Source organism: Scyliorhinus torazame, chromosome 6 (assembly GCF_047496885.1).
Source record: "Scyliorhinus torazame isolate Kashiwa2021f chromosome 6, sScyTor2.1, whole genome shotgun sequence".
Classification (NCBI taxonomy): Eukaryota; Metazoa; Chordata; class Chondrichthyes; order Carcharhiniformes; family Scyliorhinidae; genus Scyliorhinus; species Scyliorhinus torazame.
Window position 1 is genome coordinate 311257073 of NC_092712.1, and position 13565 is coordinate 311270637.

The window sequence follows — 13565 nt, forward strand, 5'->3', positions numbered from 1 at the left end:
AGTGGGCCCAGATTCTGCTCTCTGCATTATTTTGAGCACCACCATTAAATCTTCCTGCCAACTTCTCTGCTCCAAGGAGAACAACGTCAGTTTCTCCAGTCGATCCACGTAACAGAAGTTCCACACCATTGGAAATTATTCCTTTACATCTTTTCTGCGCTCGTTCTAAGGATTTCACATCGTTAGGAGTAGTTTGTGTTTGTTAATCCAGTACGTTTTTGTTATATGCTTATTATAATAGCTGTTCTACTGTTTGGGTGATAATCTGTTTTTTTTAAATATTACCATCTATATCTTAAGGTTTCCCTTTCTCAAGGGCTTGAACGAGTTTTCTGGACTCTCTGCCTTTGCTGCTCTTCAGTTGGCTGTGGGCAAGTCCATATTAATTGTGCTGATTTTTTCCTCCCCCCCCCCCCCCCACTCCCCGTTATGAAAAAGCACATCCTCTCAAGTGACCACAGAGTGGTAATGAAATTGTTGTAGGTAAAGCTACGTAGCACATAGTCCATCAGCGGAATTCTCCAACCCCCCGCCGGGTCGGAGAATCCCGGGCGGTGGCACGAATCCCGCCCCGACGCCGGCTGCCGTATTCTCCGGCGGCAGTTTTGGGGCGGGGGCAGGGTTCACGCCACGCCGGTCGGGGGCCGTTGGCAACGCCCCCCCCCCCCCCCCCCCCGGCAATTCTCCGGGCCCCAATGGGCTGAGCGGCTGTCCGTTTCTGGCAGACCCGCCGGCGTGGATTAGACATGGTCCCACACGGCGGGACCTGGCAGGTAAGTCGGCTGGGGCAGTCCTCGGAGGCGCAAGGGGATCCGACGGTGGCCTGGCACTCCTTCCTTCCGCGCCAACCCCTGTAGGGCTCCGCCATGGCCGGCGCGGAAGAGACAACCCCCTACACATGTGCGAGATCACGCCGGCCCTTTGGCGCATACGCTAACTCGCGCAGTCCCTTCAACGCCAGCTGGCGCAGCGCCAACCCCTCCGGCGTCCACCTAGCCCTCAGAAGTGCGGAGAATTCCGCACTTTCGGGGGCTGTTGACACCGGAGTGGTTCGCGCCGTTTATCCTGCCAGCGAGGGGACATAGTCCCCGGAAAGGAGAATCCCGCCCCATGTCTTATACCTTTTGAGCGCACTGCCAAAGATGACCAAAGAGACACGCAACAATTAGTGCACTATCGTAGTACAATCCCAGCCAATAGACTACTTTATGAAGTGCAGTCATAGCCTCTGTTAAGTAGACAAATACAAAAGCTAAATGCAAAAAGCAAGCTCCCACAATTACCAACCCAATGTTTCACTGGATAGTCACTTTGTAGTACAGAGCTGGAGTATGATGAGAAAAAGAGAAGCTTTTCATTTTACACTGATCAGGACAGACGCAAGAATTCCATATTTCAAAGGTAGCAACAGTTTATACTGCATGAGACGTGGGTGCTAATTGGTTGGCCTGTTAACTCTGGTCAATACAAACCCATGAAGAATACACCAGGGAACTGTTGTCCCCGATGCTTTTGTTTAATTTTTCACAGTAACTTCATTGCAGTGTTAATGTAAGCCTACTTATGACAATAATGAAGATTATTATTATAATTCAAAAAAGATGCAATGTCTAGATATCATAGAGTCAGAGATGTTTACGGCATGGAAACAGGCCTTTCGGCCCAGCATATTCCTTTTCCTTGTATAAGATAGGTCCCTGACAAAAAACTTTGACAGCATTTGTCTTTTTTCAGCAAGATTCTCCAGATTTTTTTTTTGTGGTGGAGCTAGTTTTGGTAGTATTTTTGTCAAGATACTAACAGAATTTCTTGGTATTCTTCAAGCAGTGCCATAGGATTTATCATGCTCATCTGAGCTGCCAGACAGAGACTTAGTTTAATATCCCAACCAAAGGACAAATGATTTAACTGAGAATATGGGCTTGAGTTGGTGCACTATTTGCATGTAACATAGCTGGACAAATAGAATCATCTATCAAGGCAGAATGTTAGTTAAAGAAGATATGCAAATCTACTTGTGCAAAGAAACAATGGTCTTGAACAGCAAGCATGTGGAATTCCAGCAAGAGGAATAGAGAAGCTAGGGAACATGTAAGGATGGGCCTACCATGGACTGATACAAATGCAGCTGGCTTAACATTTGTAATACGCACAATGCTCCTAGATTTCTTCACCACTTATTAAAGTAAGGGTAATCCTCCTGCATTTAATAAGTTTAAAAAAGCATCACTTCCAGCCCAACTGGGTGGGCATCGCTTCAATGCCATTGCTTTTTTTTTACAGAAAGGATCATTAATCAAGGGCTCATTTAATACTCTAGTCCCATGTTGTAATTAGTTCTGCAATATTAAAATGCAGGTATCAAATAAGTACTTAATTCAAATTCAAGACATTATGTGAGCCCAATTTCTCTTGTTGGAATCAATTGTTGGAATGCACAAGTCATGTGTCATTGGCTGTTTTGTTAAGACTACAGCTGTCTTATATAGCCTGTGGCTCACGCAGGTGTGCAGGCAGAACAAGTGAATATTTAGAACAGACACGCAAAAGCCACCTGGGGGCCTCCGGCTATTTTTATGGCAGTCTGTACGTCAGTTTGTTTCTAAATACATATCTTACAGTGGACATGGTGGGAGTAATAATGCAACCCAACTCCTTTTGAAGTTGATGGCACGGAACTTAAGTTGTAAGCTTTAATTAGTCCTTCCGTGCATTACCACGGCCAGAATAAAATCCACCTTCCCCCATCTTTACACACAACAGGACAATTGCTTCCCTGTGTGCTTAACAGCAAGAAGAACAAGGAAAATGCCTTAACATGAGGGTTCAGTACAATCCAAGATCGCACACAAGGCAATTGCACATTAGGGGAGTATTTGGGTCCAAGAACCATTAAAGTTTCTAGGACTCACCGTCATGACAGTGCCTTCACTCGGGAAGTTCAGCACAAATCCCATTGCATTTTTCCCTTTCCATCGTCCTGTATCATCTGTTTCAAATATTTGTCCGATTTTTCCTTAAAAGGAACATTGGTCTGTGCTTCAACTCCTGCGTATGGAAAATCATACCATGCTCCAAGAACCCTTTACTTCCAGATATTTCTTCTAATCTCTGTCCTTGTTAAATCATTCTAAATCGACAATTGCTTCCCCCTTGCTGCCCATCACTGATTCCCCAACCAGTGGAATTAATGGTCACTCAATCAAAGCACTTCATGCCATTTAATTTTTAAAACGTTTCAGCCTTCTCTGTTCGAGTGGAAATAGTCCACAGGAGACACCCAGGTGGCGGGGATTCAAACATACAAAATAGGAGCAGGTGTAGGCTTCTCGACCCCTCGAGGCTGCTCCACCATCCAACAACATCATGGCTGATCTGATTGTAACCTCAGATGGCCACACTAAATTGCCCCTTAATTGGAAAAAATGAATTGGGTACTCTATAAATTTTTTTATTTTAAAAAAAATCTGTCTTAAATGGGCAACCGCATAGTTTTAAATGGTGATTCATAGTTCTAGATTCTCCCACAAGAGGAAACATTGGGCGTGATTTAATGGCCTCGCCCTGACAAGGTCCTCGAATCTCAGGAGGGGCCTTTCGCAAGATTTGCAACGCTCGAAACACCTTGCGAGATTTAGCGGAGTCTTGCGAGGGCTCATGATTTGGATCTCGCCCTCAGTGGGCGTGACCCAGATGAGCATATTTAAATGAGCCAGTGCGCCTGGGTGGCACTGCCAGCCTGGCCGGACACTAAGGGTGGCAGTGCCGGGGTGCCCAGCTGCAGGTTGGCACTGCCAGGGATCAGGCCCGGGGGCTATTTCTGGGAACTTCCCGAGGTTGGGGGGGGAGGGGACGAGATCAGGGAAGCCAGCCAAAATGGCACCTTTACCTGCGAGAAACCCAGCAGGAAGTGACTCTGTGCGGCCTTGGCGGCGGGAAACTCCCCAAGGCCAAAAAACAGCAAGTGCAGCACGGTGGCACAGTGGTTAGCACTGCTGCCTCACAGCGCCAGGGCCCAGTTCGATTCCAGCCTTGGACCACTGTCTGTGTGGAGTTTCGACGTTCTCCCCGTACCTGCGTGGGTTTCCTCCGGGTGCTCTGGTTTCTTCCCACAGTCCAAAGATACACAGGTTACAAGAAATGGCCATGATAAATTCCCCTTTAATGTCCAAACGGTTAGGTGGGTTTACTGGGTTACGGGGATTCGGTCAGGACGTGTGGATAAGGTGCTCTTTCAGAGGGTCGGTGCAGTCTCGATGGCCCAAATGGCACTGTAGGGATTCTATGATTCTATGAATAGCGGGGTGTTTCTTGATGTTGCAGCTGCCAAGAAACACCCCATTGAGCACGCCCAAAACCGCACATAGATTTGTTTTTCCAGTTAAATCGTGCTCATACTTTCCACATCCACTTTGTCAAGATCCCTCAGAATCTTAGGTGTCAATAAAGTCACCTCTTACTCTTCTAAATTCCAGTGGGCACAAGCCATGCCTGTTCAACCTTTCCTCATAGAACAACGTGCCCATTCCAGGTATTAGTCTGGTAACCCTTTTCCCCACACATTTGCTTCTTGTTTAAATAAGGAGACCAATACTGTACAGTACTACAAATGTGGTCTCAACAATGCCCTGTATAACTAAGGCATAACCTCTCTATTTCTTTGTTCAATTTCCCTTGCAATAAGCAGTAACATTCTTTTAGCCTTCCTAGTTATTTGCTGTACCTTGTAATGGCCCCTTGGGCTTATGCTCGGGCAGTTCAGCCCCATCTGACCCAGAGTCACAACACAATTGAAATTAACAAATAATTCTTTAGAAAAATACCCAAAACATTTGGCCCTTGGCTGACGAGCACATGTCTACAGTTGCCAGGTTTGTAAATTTAAACAATTAATTTTTATTAATAACAATAACTATAAATAAATATGCAACAAATACAACTGGTTAACTATTATCTAATTCCTACCCCCCCCCCTTTAATTTTCCCCACCCTCCGCACACATACAAGACAGATAAACAAACACAGAGGGGAAAAGACGGGTGTAAAAATAACAATGAAAGTAAATGGATAAGAGTCATTTTTTTAGATGGTTGTCTACAGTCTAAACTTTCAGCTCGAGGTTTCTGCTTTCAGTCTGTAATGGTTTTCACTGTAGATTTCTCCAGGTTCTCTGCATGTTCAGTAATATGGCAGCAATGCAGCTTTTCTGGAGAAAGAGAGGGACGAGACGCCACGCTTCTTCTCTGAGCGTCCAGGATCTTACTGTCCTTTTCCTTGGTTCTCTGAAAGCCAGCCCACTTGGGTAGGACCCAATCAAGGTTTGTCACCGGGCAGAATACGGCCTTTTGCCAAGTCATTGGCCACCGGCCAACCAATCGAACCACTCTCTGTATTCTGGTATCGCGCCAATCTTCTAAAATTCAGAAGATCCAATCCTAAGGGGTGTGACCGCCTCCTGGTACTGAGTGTCCAGGTAACTTTCCCCCTCCCTGTACATTGCAATGCCTGTAGCACAGCCCTATAAATAACCGCTGACTGGAACTGCGGTGGTTAGATTAGGAACTGCTTACTTGTAATATAAAAGTGTGGTGAGATTGTGTCCATTGTTATCCTTCGCCAATTGGCTTTCTGGATGAGAACATGCTGAATCTTGCTAACCTAGTTCTTCTCAAATACTTTCCCAGAGTGACGCAGTTTTGATGCCCCAGATTTCTTGTGATCCAAGAATGAAATGTTGTGGGGTACGAGAGCTGCTGAGCGGGCAGATGGGGTGGGGGAAAGGCTTCAGCTGTTCAGTGAGGTGGGAAGGCTTCAGTTCTCCAGCAGGGGGAGTATGTTCAGATGCTGAGCGAGGATGGAACAGGATTTGAGCATTTCAGATGTTGATAAAAAAGCAGGGTTTCTACGAAAAAAACAAGCACCTATCCTTTCACAGGCTTTCTTTTGCAGCAGCAATTGGGCCTCAGAGAGCAGCCCATTAGGCCAATTGAAAGAAAGTAAGGACTTCAATGGGTTTTGCAGCCGTTGCTGGCTTGAAGCGCACAACCCCAAAATCTTATCTCGCGACCCCAGTGGCAAACTCTGTCCTAGAGCCTATCTGACACAGATCTCATTGTAATCATTTTAGTCCACCCAATTTGAGCCACCCACCTTGCTGATAGCGCCCCTCAGCAGCTTGTCCCGCTGGGGGGAGTCCAGAACAAGGGGCCGCAACCTTAACATTAGAGCTCGGCCATTCAGGAATCATGTCACACAAAGGGTAGTGAAAATCTGGCCCTCTGCCCCAAAGGTTATTCAGGTTGGTTATTAACTGGAAAATGTGACATGGAGATTGATCTATTTTTGATAGCTAAGGGATATGTAAAAAAGGCAGGTCGATGGAGTTAAGATTCAGATCTATTTGAATAGCAGAACTGGCTCGACGCGAAGCATAGCCTATTCCTAGAATACTCAAAGCACTGGGAGGACTGGGAAGGAAACGAGTGTAATGGCAGACCGCATCAGCCCTCAGAGGTGCCAGAGGCACAACTTCTTTTTCAGAAAAATGAACCTCTGACTCTCACGTTTGAAATTCCGCCAGACACAAGGCACAAAACCTATTGTGTTGAAATATCTGAGAGCTTCTCAAGCATTGGTACAGTCTGTTTATAATTTGATTTTAATTTTTCCTGCACTAAACCTTACAGTACTACCGGCAGGATCTCTGTTTCCTAGCCTTCTCGTGAACCAGTGTGCACTGGACTCGAGTCTGGCTTCAGTTATCAAACAGTTAACCAATTTCCCCTTTGTAAAATTTGAATGTCTGGGGAAATGCCATAAGTATGATTATGTTGCAATACAAATGTCAGCAAAGCACCACAAATTAACAGTCAGCTAATTATGGATTGAAACATTATGCCCAAACAGAAAATACTACGAAGTGTGTTTCCTCGCTATCTTGTGCTGACATTTTTCACCACCTGCTGGGACTCATTTGTATCTCAAAAGAGCACACGCTGCAAGATTCCTTTTCATTTCTGTTTTCTCATTAAGGCTCAGAAATCAGGCACAGGAGGGGACACTCAGGCTGCTGAGGAACTTCTGCTTATCAATAAACCCCTGACAGACTTAATTAGCCTGCTCATTCAACTGGTAAGAATTCACTTCATTTCTGGATTCAGGGTATGTTGGAATTTGCTCGTTCACCCTGATGCTGTTTTGAACTTTTTCACAGGTCGAATGAACAGGAATATTTATTGGTGGAATATTAATTAGTTCAGTAAAAGCAGTTTTTTAAATGACATGAAAAGATTGCTTCTAAAAAATTATTCAATTTAATACCAGAGGTAAGCTCAATATTGGTTGTAAATTTCCAAATGTCTTTACTGGTCTAAAGACAATAGGGAAAAGGAAACTCATACAAGGGTCTGTTGGCTCAGTATAGGGTTGACACTGCAAGATTCTTCAAAAGGGTACACCAACACAGTTTTGGTATCACTCCTAGCAGCTCCCACTGTATCCAAGCAACAAGAAACCAAAGTGATGTGGTCTAGAATTGCCATCATCACCCTGCTTGCCTCAGTCCCGCATCCAGACATGTACATCGCTGATGCCACAATTATATTTTTATATTTACTTGTACATATAATTTATCTGAGCTAAATTCCAGTCGGACCAGCAGAGGCAGATAGATAGTTAGTGGGGCTCTGTTCTCACCTTCATTTCGTGGGCCCTCAACCTCATCACTCCCCATCCATCCTAACCCCACAGAACACAAAGGCGGAAGCCACAAAATCTGTTCAATACTTTGAGCTTTTTCAAATAAAATGACAAACTGTCTTTTTGCTTATCTTCAGCTTCATCCCTCTGATTTTTTGACTGCCAGATTGATAGTGTCGCTTCATATTGCTAAAGAAACTGATTTTGATTTTAGGCCGCTAATAAAGTGTCTGAAAGAGCAGGCTTTGGCAAAGTCAATCCCACATTTTAATCAGGTTCTAGCTCTGCAAAAATGGGTTTCATCTTTTAACTATGAAGCTGTGATTCTGATCCTGGATTTCAAACAACACTCGCTCTACTCTCCCCCTGCCTATTCCCCCCTCACACACTCTTCCTCCCTGCAACCTCCTCACAAACTCTCCCTCTCTGCAACCCCCTCACAAACTCTCCCTCTCTGCAACCCCCTCAAAAACTCTCCCTCTCTGCAACCCCCTCACAAACTCTCCCACCCCCACAACCCCCTCACAAACTCTCCCTCCCTGCAACCCCCTCACAAACTCTCCCACCCCCACAACCCCCTCACAAACTCTCCCTCCCTGCAAACCCCTCACAAACTCTCCCACCCCCACAACCCCCTCACAAACTCTCCCTCCCTGCAAACCCCTCACAAACTCTCCCACCCCCACAACCCCCTCACAAACTCTCCCACCCCCACAACCCCCTCACAAACTCTCCCTCCCTGCAACCCCCTCACAAACTCTCCTTCTCGGCAACCCCCTCACAAACTCTCCCTCTCTGCAACCCCCTCACAAACTCTCTCACCCCCACAACCCCCTCACAAACTCTCCCAATCTGCAACCCCCTCACAAACTCTCCCACCCCCACAACCCCCTCACAAACTCTCCCTCTCTGCAACCCCCTCACAAACTCTCCCTCCCTGCAACCCCCTCACAAACTCTCCCACCCCCACAATCCCCTCACAAACTCTCCCTCCCTGCAACCCCCTCACAAACTCTCCCATCCCCACAACCCCCTCACAAACTCTCCCACCCCCACAACCCCCTCACAAACTCTCCCACCCCCACAACCCCCTCACAACTCTCCCACCCCCACAACCCCCTCACAAACTCTCCCACCCCCACAACCCCCTCACAAACTCTCCCACCCCCACAACCCCCTCACAAACTCTCCCACCCCCACAACCCCCTCACAAACTCTCCCTCCCTGCAAACCCCTCACAAACTCTCCCACCCCCACAACCCCCTCACAAACTCTCCCTCTCTGCAACCCCCTCACAAACTCTCCCTCCCTGCAACCCCCTCACAAACTCTCCCACCCCCACAATCCCCTCACAAACTCTCCCTCCCTGCAACCCCCTCACAAACTCTCCCATCCCCACAACCCCCTCACAAACTCTCCCACCCCCACAACCCCCTCACAAACTCTCCCACCCCCACAACCCCCTCACAACTCTCCCACCCCCACAACCCCCTCACAAACTCTCCCACCCCCACAACCCCCTCACAAACTCTCCCACCCCCACAACCCCCTCACAACTCTCCCACCCCCACAACCCCCTCACAAACTCTCCCACCCCCACAACCCCCTCACAAACTCTCCCACCCCCACAACCCCCTCACAAACTCTCCCACCCCCACAACCCCCTCACAAACTCTCCCTCCCTGCAAACCCCTCACAAACTCTCCCACCCCCACAACCCCCTCACAAACTCTCCCTCTCTGCAACCCCCTCACAAACTCTCCCTCCCTGCAACCCCCTCACAAACTCTCCCACCCCCACAATCCCCTCACAAACTCTCCCTCCCTGCAACCCCCTCACAAACTCTCCCACCCCCACAACCCCCTCACAAACTCTCCCTCTCTGCAACCCCCTCACAAACTCTCCCTCCCTGCAACCCCCTCACAAACTCTCCCACCCCCACAATCCCCTCACAAACTCTCCCTCCCTGCAACCCCCTCACAAACTCTCCCACCCCCACAATCCCCTCACAAACTCTCCCTCCCTGCAACCCCCTCACAAACTCTCCCACCCCCACAACCCCCTCACAAACTCTCCCACCCCCACAACCCCCTCACAACTCTCCCACCCCCACAACCCCCTCACAAACTCTCCCACCCCCACAACCCCCTCACAAACTCTCCCACCCCCACAACCCCCTCACAAACTCTCCCACCCCCACAACCCCCTCACAAACTCTCCCACCCCCACAACCCCCCCACAAACTCTCCCACCCCCACAACCCCCTCACAAACTCTCCCTCCCTGCAACCCCCTCACAAATTCTCCCACCCCCACAACTCCCTCACAAACTCTCCCTCCCTGCAAACCCCTCACAAACTCTCCCACCCCCACAACCCCCTCACAAACTCTCCCTCCCTGCAAACCCCTCACAAACTCTCCCACCCCCATAACCCCCTCACAAACTCTCCCACCCCCACAACCCCCTCACAAACTCTCCCTCCCTGCAACCCCCTCACAAACTCTCCCACCCCCACAACCCCTCACAAACTCACCCTCTCGGCAACCCCCTCACAAACTCTCCCTCACAACTCTCCCACCCCCACAACTCCCTCACAAACTCTCCCTCCCTGCAACCCCCTCACAAACACTCCCTCCCTGCAACCCCCACACAAACTCTCCCACCCCACAATCCCCTCACAAACTCTCCCTCCCTGCAACCCCCTCACAAACTCTCCCACCCCCACAACCCCCTCACAAACTCTCCCACCCCCACAACCCCCTCACAAACTCTCCCACCCCCACAACCCCCCCACAAACTCTCCCACCCCCACAACCCCCCCACAAACTCTCCCACCCCCACAACCCCCTCACAAACTCTCCCTCTCTGCAACCCCCTCAAAAACGCTCCCTCTCTGCAACCCCCTCACAAACTCTCCCACCCCCACAACCCCCTCACAAACTCTCCCTCCCTACAAACCCCTCACAAACTCTCCCATCCCCACAACCCCCTCACAAACTCTCCCACCCCCACAACCCCCCCACAAACTCTCCCACCCCCACACCCCCCTCACAAACTCTCCCTCTCTGCAACCCCCTCAAAAACTCTCCCTCTCTGCAACCCCCTCACAAACTCTCCCACCCCCACAACCCCCTCACACACTCTCCCTCCCTGCAAACCCCTCACAAACTCTCCCATCCCCACAACCCCCTCACAAACTCTCCCACCCCCACAACCCCTCACAAACTCTCCCTCTCTGCAACCCCCTCACAAACTCTCCCATTCCCGCAACCCCCTCACAAACTCTCCCACCCCCACAACCCCCCCACAAACTCTCCCACCCCCACAACCCCCCCACAAACTCTCCCACCCCCACAACCACCTCACAAACTCTCCCATCCCCGCAACCCCCTCACAAACTCTCCCACCCACACAACCCCCTCACAAACTCTCCCTCTCTGCAACCCCCTCAAAAACGCTCCCTCTCTGCAACCCCCTCACAAACTCTCCCACCCCCACAACCCCCTCACAAACTCTCCCTCCCTGCAAACCCCTCACAAACTCTCCCATCCCCACAACCCCCTCACAAACTCTCCCACCCCCACAACCCCCCCACAAACTCTCCCACCCCCACACCCCCCTCACAAACTCTCCCTCTCTGCAACCCCCTCAAAAACTCTCCCTCTCTGCAACCCCCTCACAAACTCTCCCACCCCCACAACCCCCTCACACACTCTCCCTCCCTGCAAACCCCTCACAAACTCTCCCATCCCCACAACCCCCTCACAAACTCTCCCACCCCCACAACCCCTCACAAACTCTCCCTCTCTGCAACCCCCTCACAAACTCTCCCATTCCCGCAACCCCCTCACAAACTCTCCCACCCCCACAACCCCCCCACAAACTCTCCCACCCCCACAACCCCCCCACAAACTCTCCCACCCCCACAACCACCTCACAAACTCTCCCATCCCCGCAACCCCCTCACAAACTCTCCCACCCACACAACCCCCTCACAAACTCTCCCTCTCTGCAACCCCCTCACAAACTCTCCCTATCTGCAACCCCCTCACAAACTCTCCCATCCCCACAACCCCCTCACAAACTCTCCCTCACAACTCTCCCACCCCCACAACCCCCTCACAAACTCTCCCTCTCTGCAACCCCCTCACAAACTCTCCCTCTCTGCAACCCCCTCACAATCTCTCCCTCTCTGCAACCCCCTCACAAACTCTCCCACCCCCACAACCCCCTCACAAACTCTCCCTCCCTGCAACCCCCTCACAAACCCTCCCTCCCTGCAACCCCCTCACAAACTCTCCCACCCCTACAACCCCCTCACAAACTCTCCCTCCCTGCAACCCCCTCACAAACCCTCCCTCCCTGCAACCCCCTCACAAACTCTCCCTCCCTGCAACCCCCTCACAAACTCTCCCACCCCCACAATCCCCTCACAAACTCTCCCTCCCTGCAACCCCCTCACAAACTCTCCCACCCCCACAACCCCCTCACAAACTCTCCCACCCCCACAACCCCCTCACAAACTCTCCCACCCCCACAACCCCCTCACAAACTCTCCCTCCCTGCAACCCCCTCCCAAACTCTCCCATCCCCGCAACCCCCTCAGGCACTCACTCTCTCCCACCTCATCCCCTCACAGTCTCCCCCCCCCCCCCCACTCCTCAAACTCTCCCCCCCCCTCCCCCTCAGCCCCTCACACTCTCCCATTCTCACCTTACTCGCCTGGGATTTGCAAGCGAGCCTTCCTCACCCATGCTGTGTCCTCATCGTGGGAAGGCGCACGCCTCTCCCTCGCCCCATGGTCTCAGGCAGACGCACTTGCTGCCGACTGTTACCTACCCTCCTGCTCTTTGGTTCTCATCCAATCTGAGTCTGATTTCATTTTGCATTTGCTACTGATAGGTTTACTAGTTTGAGTCTATTCGCTGCAAATGCAGGGAGTAACCAGTCTCTTGTTGGATGCTGAGCCAACTACCAGTTCCATGTTGATGTGCACTCCAGCTGTACTGACTCTTGAGTGTTCCAGTACGGGGTCTGCAGTACAACAGGGTGGCCGGCGGCGTTTGAGTCTAGACTGGGTCAAGGAAAGAGGGGCATTTTCCTCTTCACCGCTTGGGCATAGAGTAGCATATGGTTATAAGGTAAAAAGGATAATTGGGTGTAGCATTCGAATTAATAGTCAATAAATCATGTAGGCTGCCTCCATGATGCGCACCACTCTCTGTCCAGTTTTCCTGTGCTTCACCTGCGCATTGCTTTATCTCCAAGCACAAAAGCAGAAAATCAATTGACTGATTTCCACCTTCGCCACCTCCCGCCATCTATCCCAAGCTCTGGAGGTGCTGAAACCTCTCCTGATCACTGCTCTGTCTGACTTCAGCACAAATTAGCAATTAACTTGAAGGTGCAACGGTTCAAGAAGATGGCTCACCAACACTTTCTCAAGGGCACTTAAGGATGGACAACAAATTCTGGCCTGGCCAGCATTGCCCAGATCCCATGAATGAGTAAAAAGAAATTCTGAATCGTGAGGTTCAGTAGCACACAGAATGACGCCCAAATTTTCTAACCAGATGCTACGAATGTAAGAGCCAATATTGGGAAAGCATAGATGAAATCCTTTCGATTAATCTCTGGCCAATCCAGGTCACACACCTGTGGCTCACAAGACGTGTGGGGAATCAGCTTTGGCAACCGTGCCTTATATCATGCAAAAGCTGTTCAACTTCCTCTATATGTTTAAACATTTCACATGTGTGCCTAACCTTTCTCGGGTATTCAGTCTGCTAATGGAATCCAGTAAAGGAACAGTACTGTTTGGTACTGAGATTGGACGTTTTGGCAGGAGCACCGGGGGAAAAGTTTTC

At 50.1% G+C, this 13565-nt stretch overlaps 1 protein-coding gene across 5 annotated transcripts in view; it reads left to right on the forward strand.

Annotated features, from left to right (window-relative positions):
- ulk4 (unc-51 like kinase 4) overlaps positions 1–13565 on the forward strand; it is a 633709-nt gene that overhangs the window by 539306 nt on the left and 80838 nt on the right. For all 5 annotated transcript variants that reach the window (XM_072510060.1, XM_072510064.1, XM_072510062.1 and 2 more), the window contains one exon: positions 7033–7131. In XM_072510060.1, the coding sequence (XP_072366161.1) occupies positions 7033–7131 (99 nt within the window). The remainder of the gene's footprint in view (positions 1–7032; positions 7132–13565) is intronic.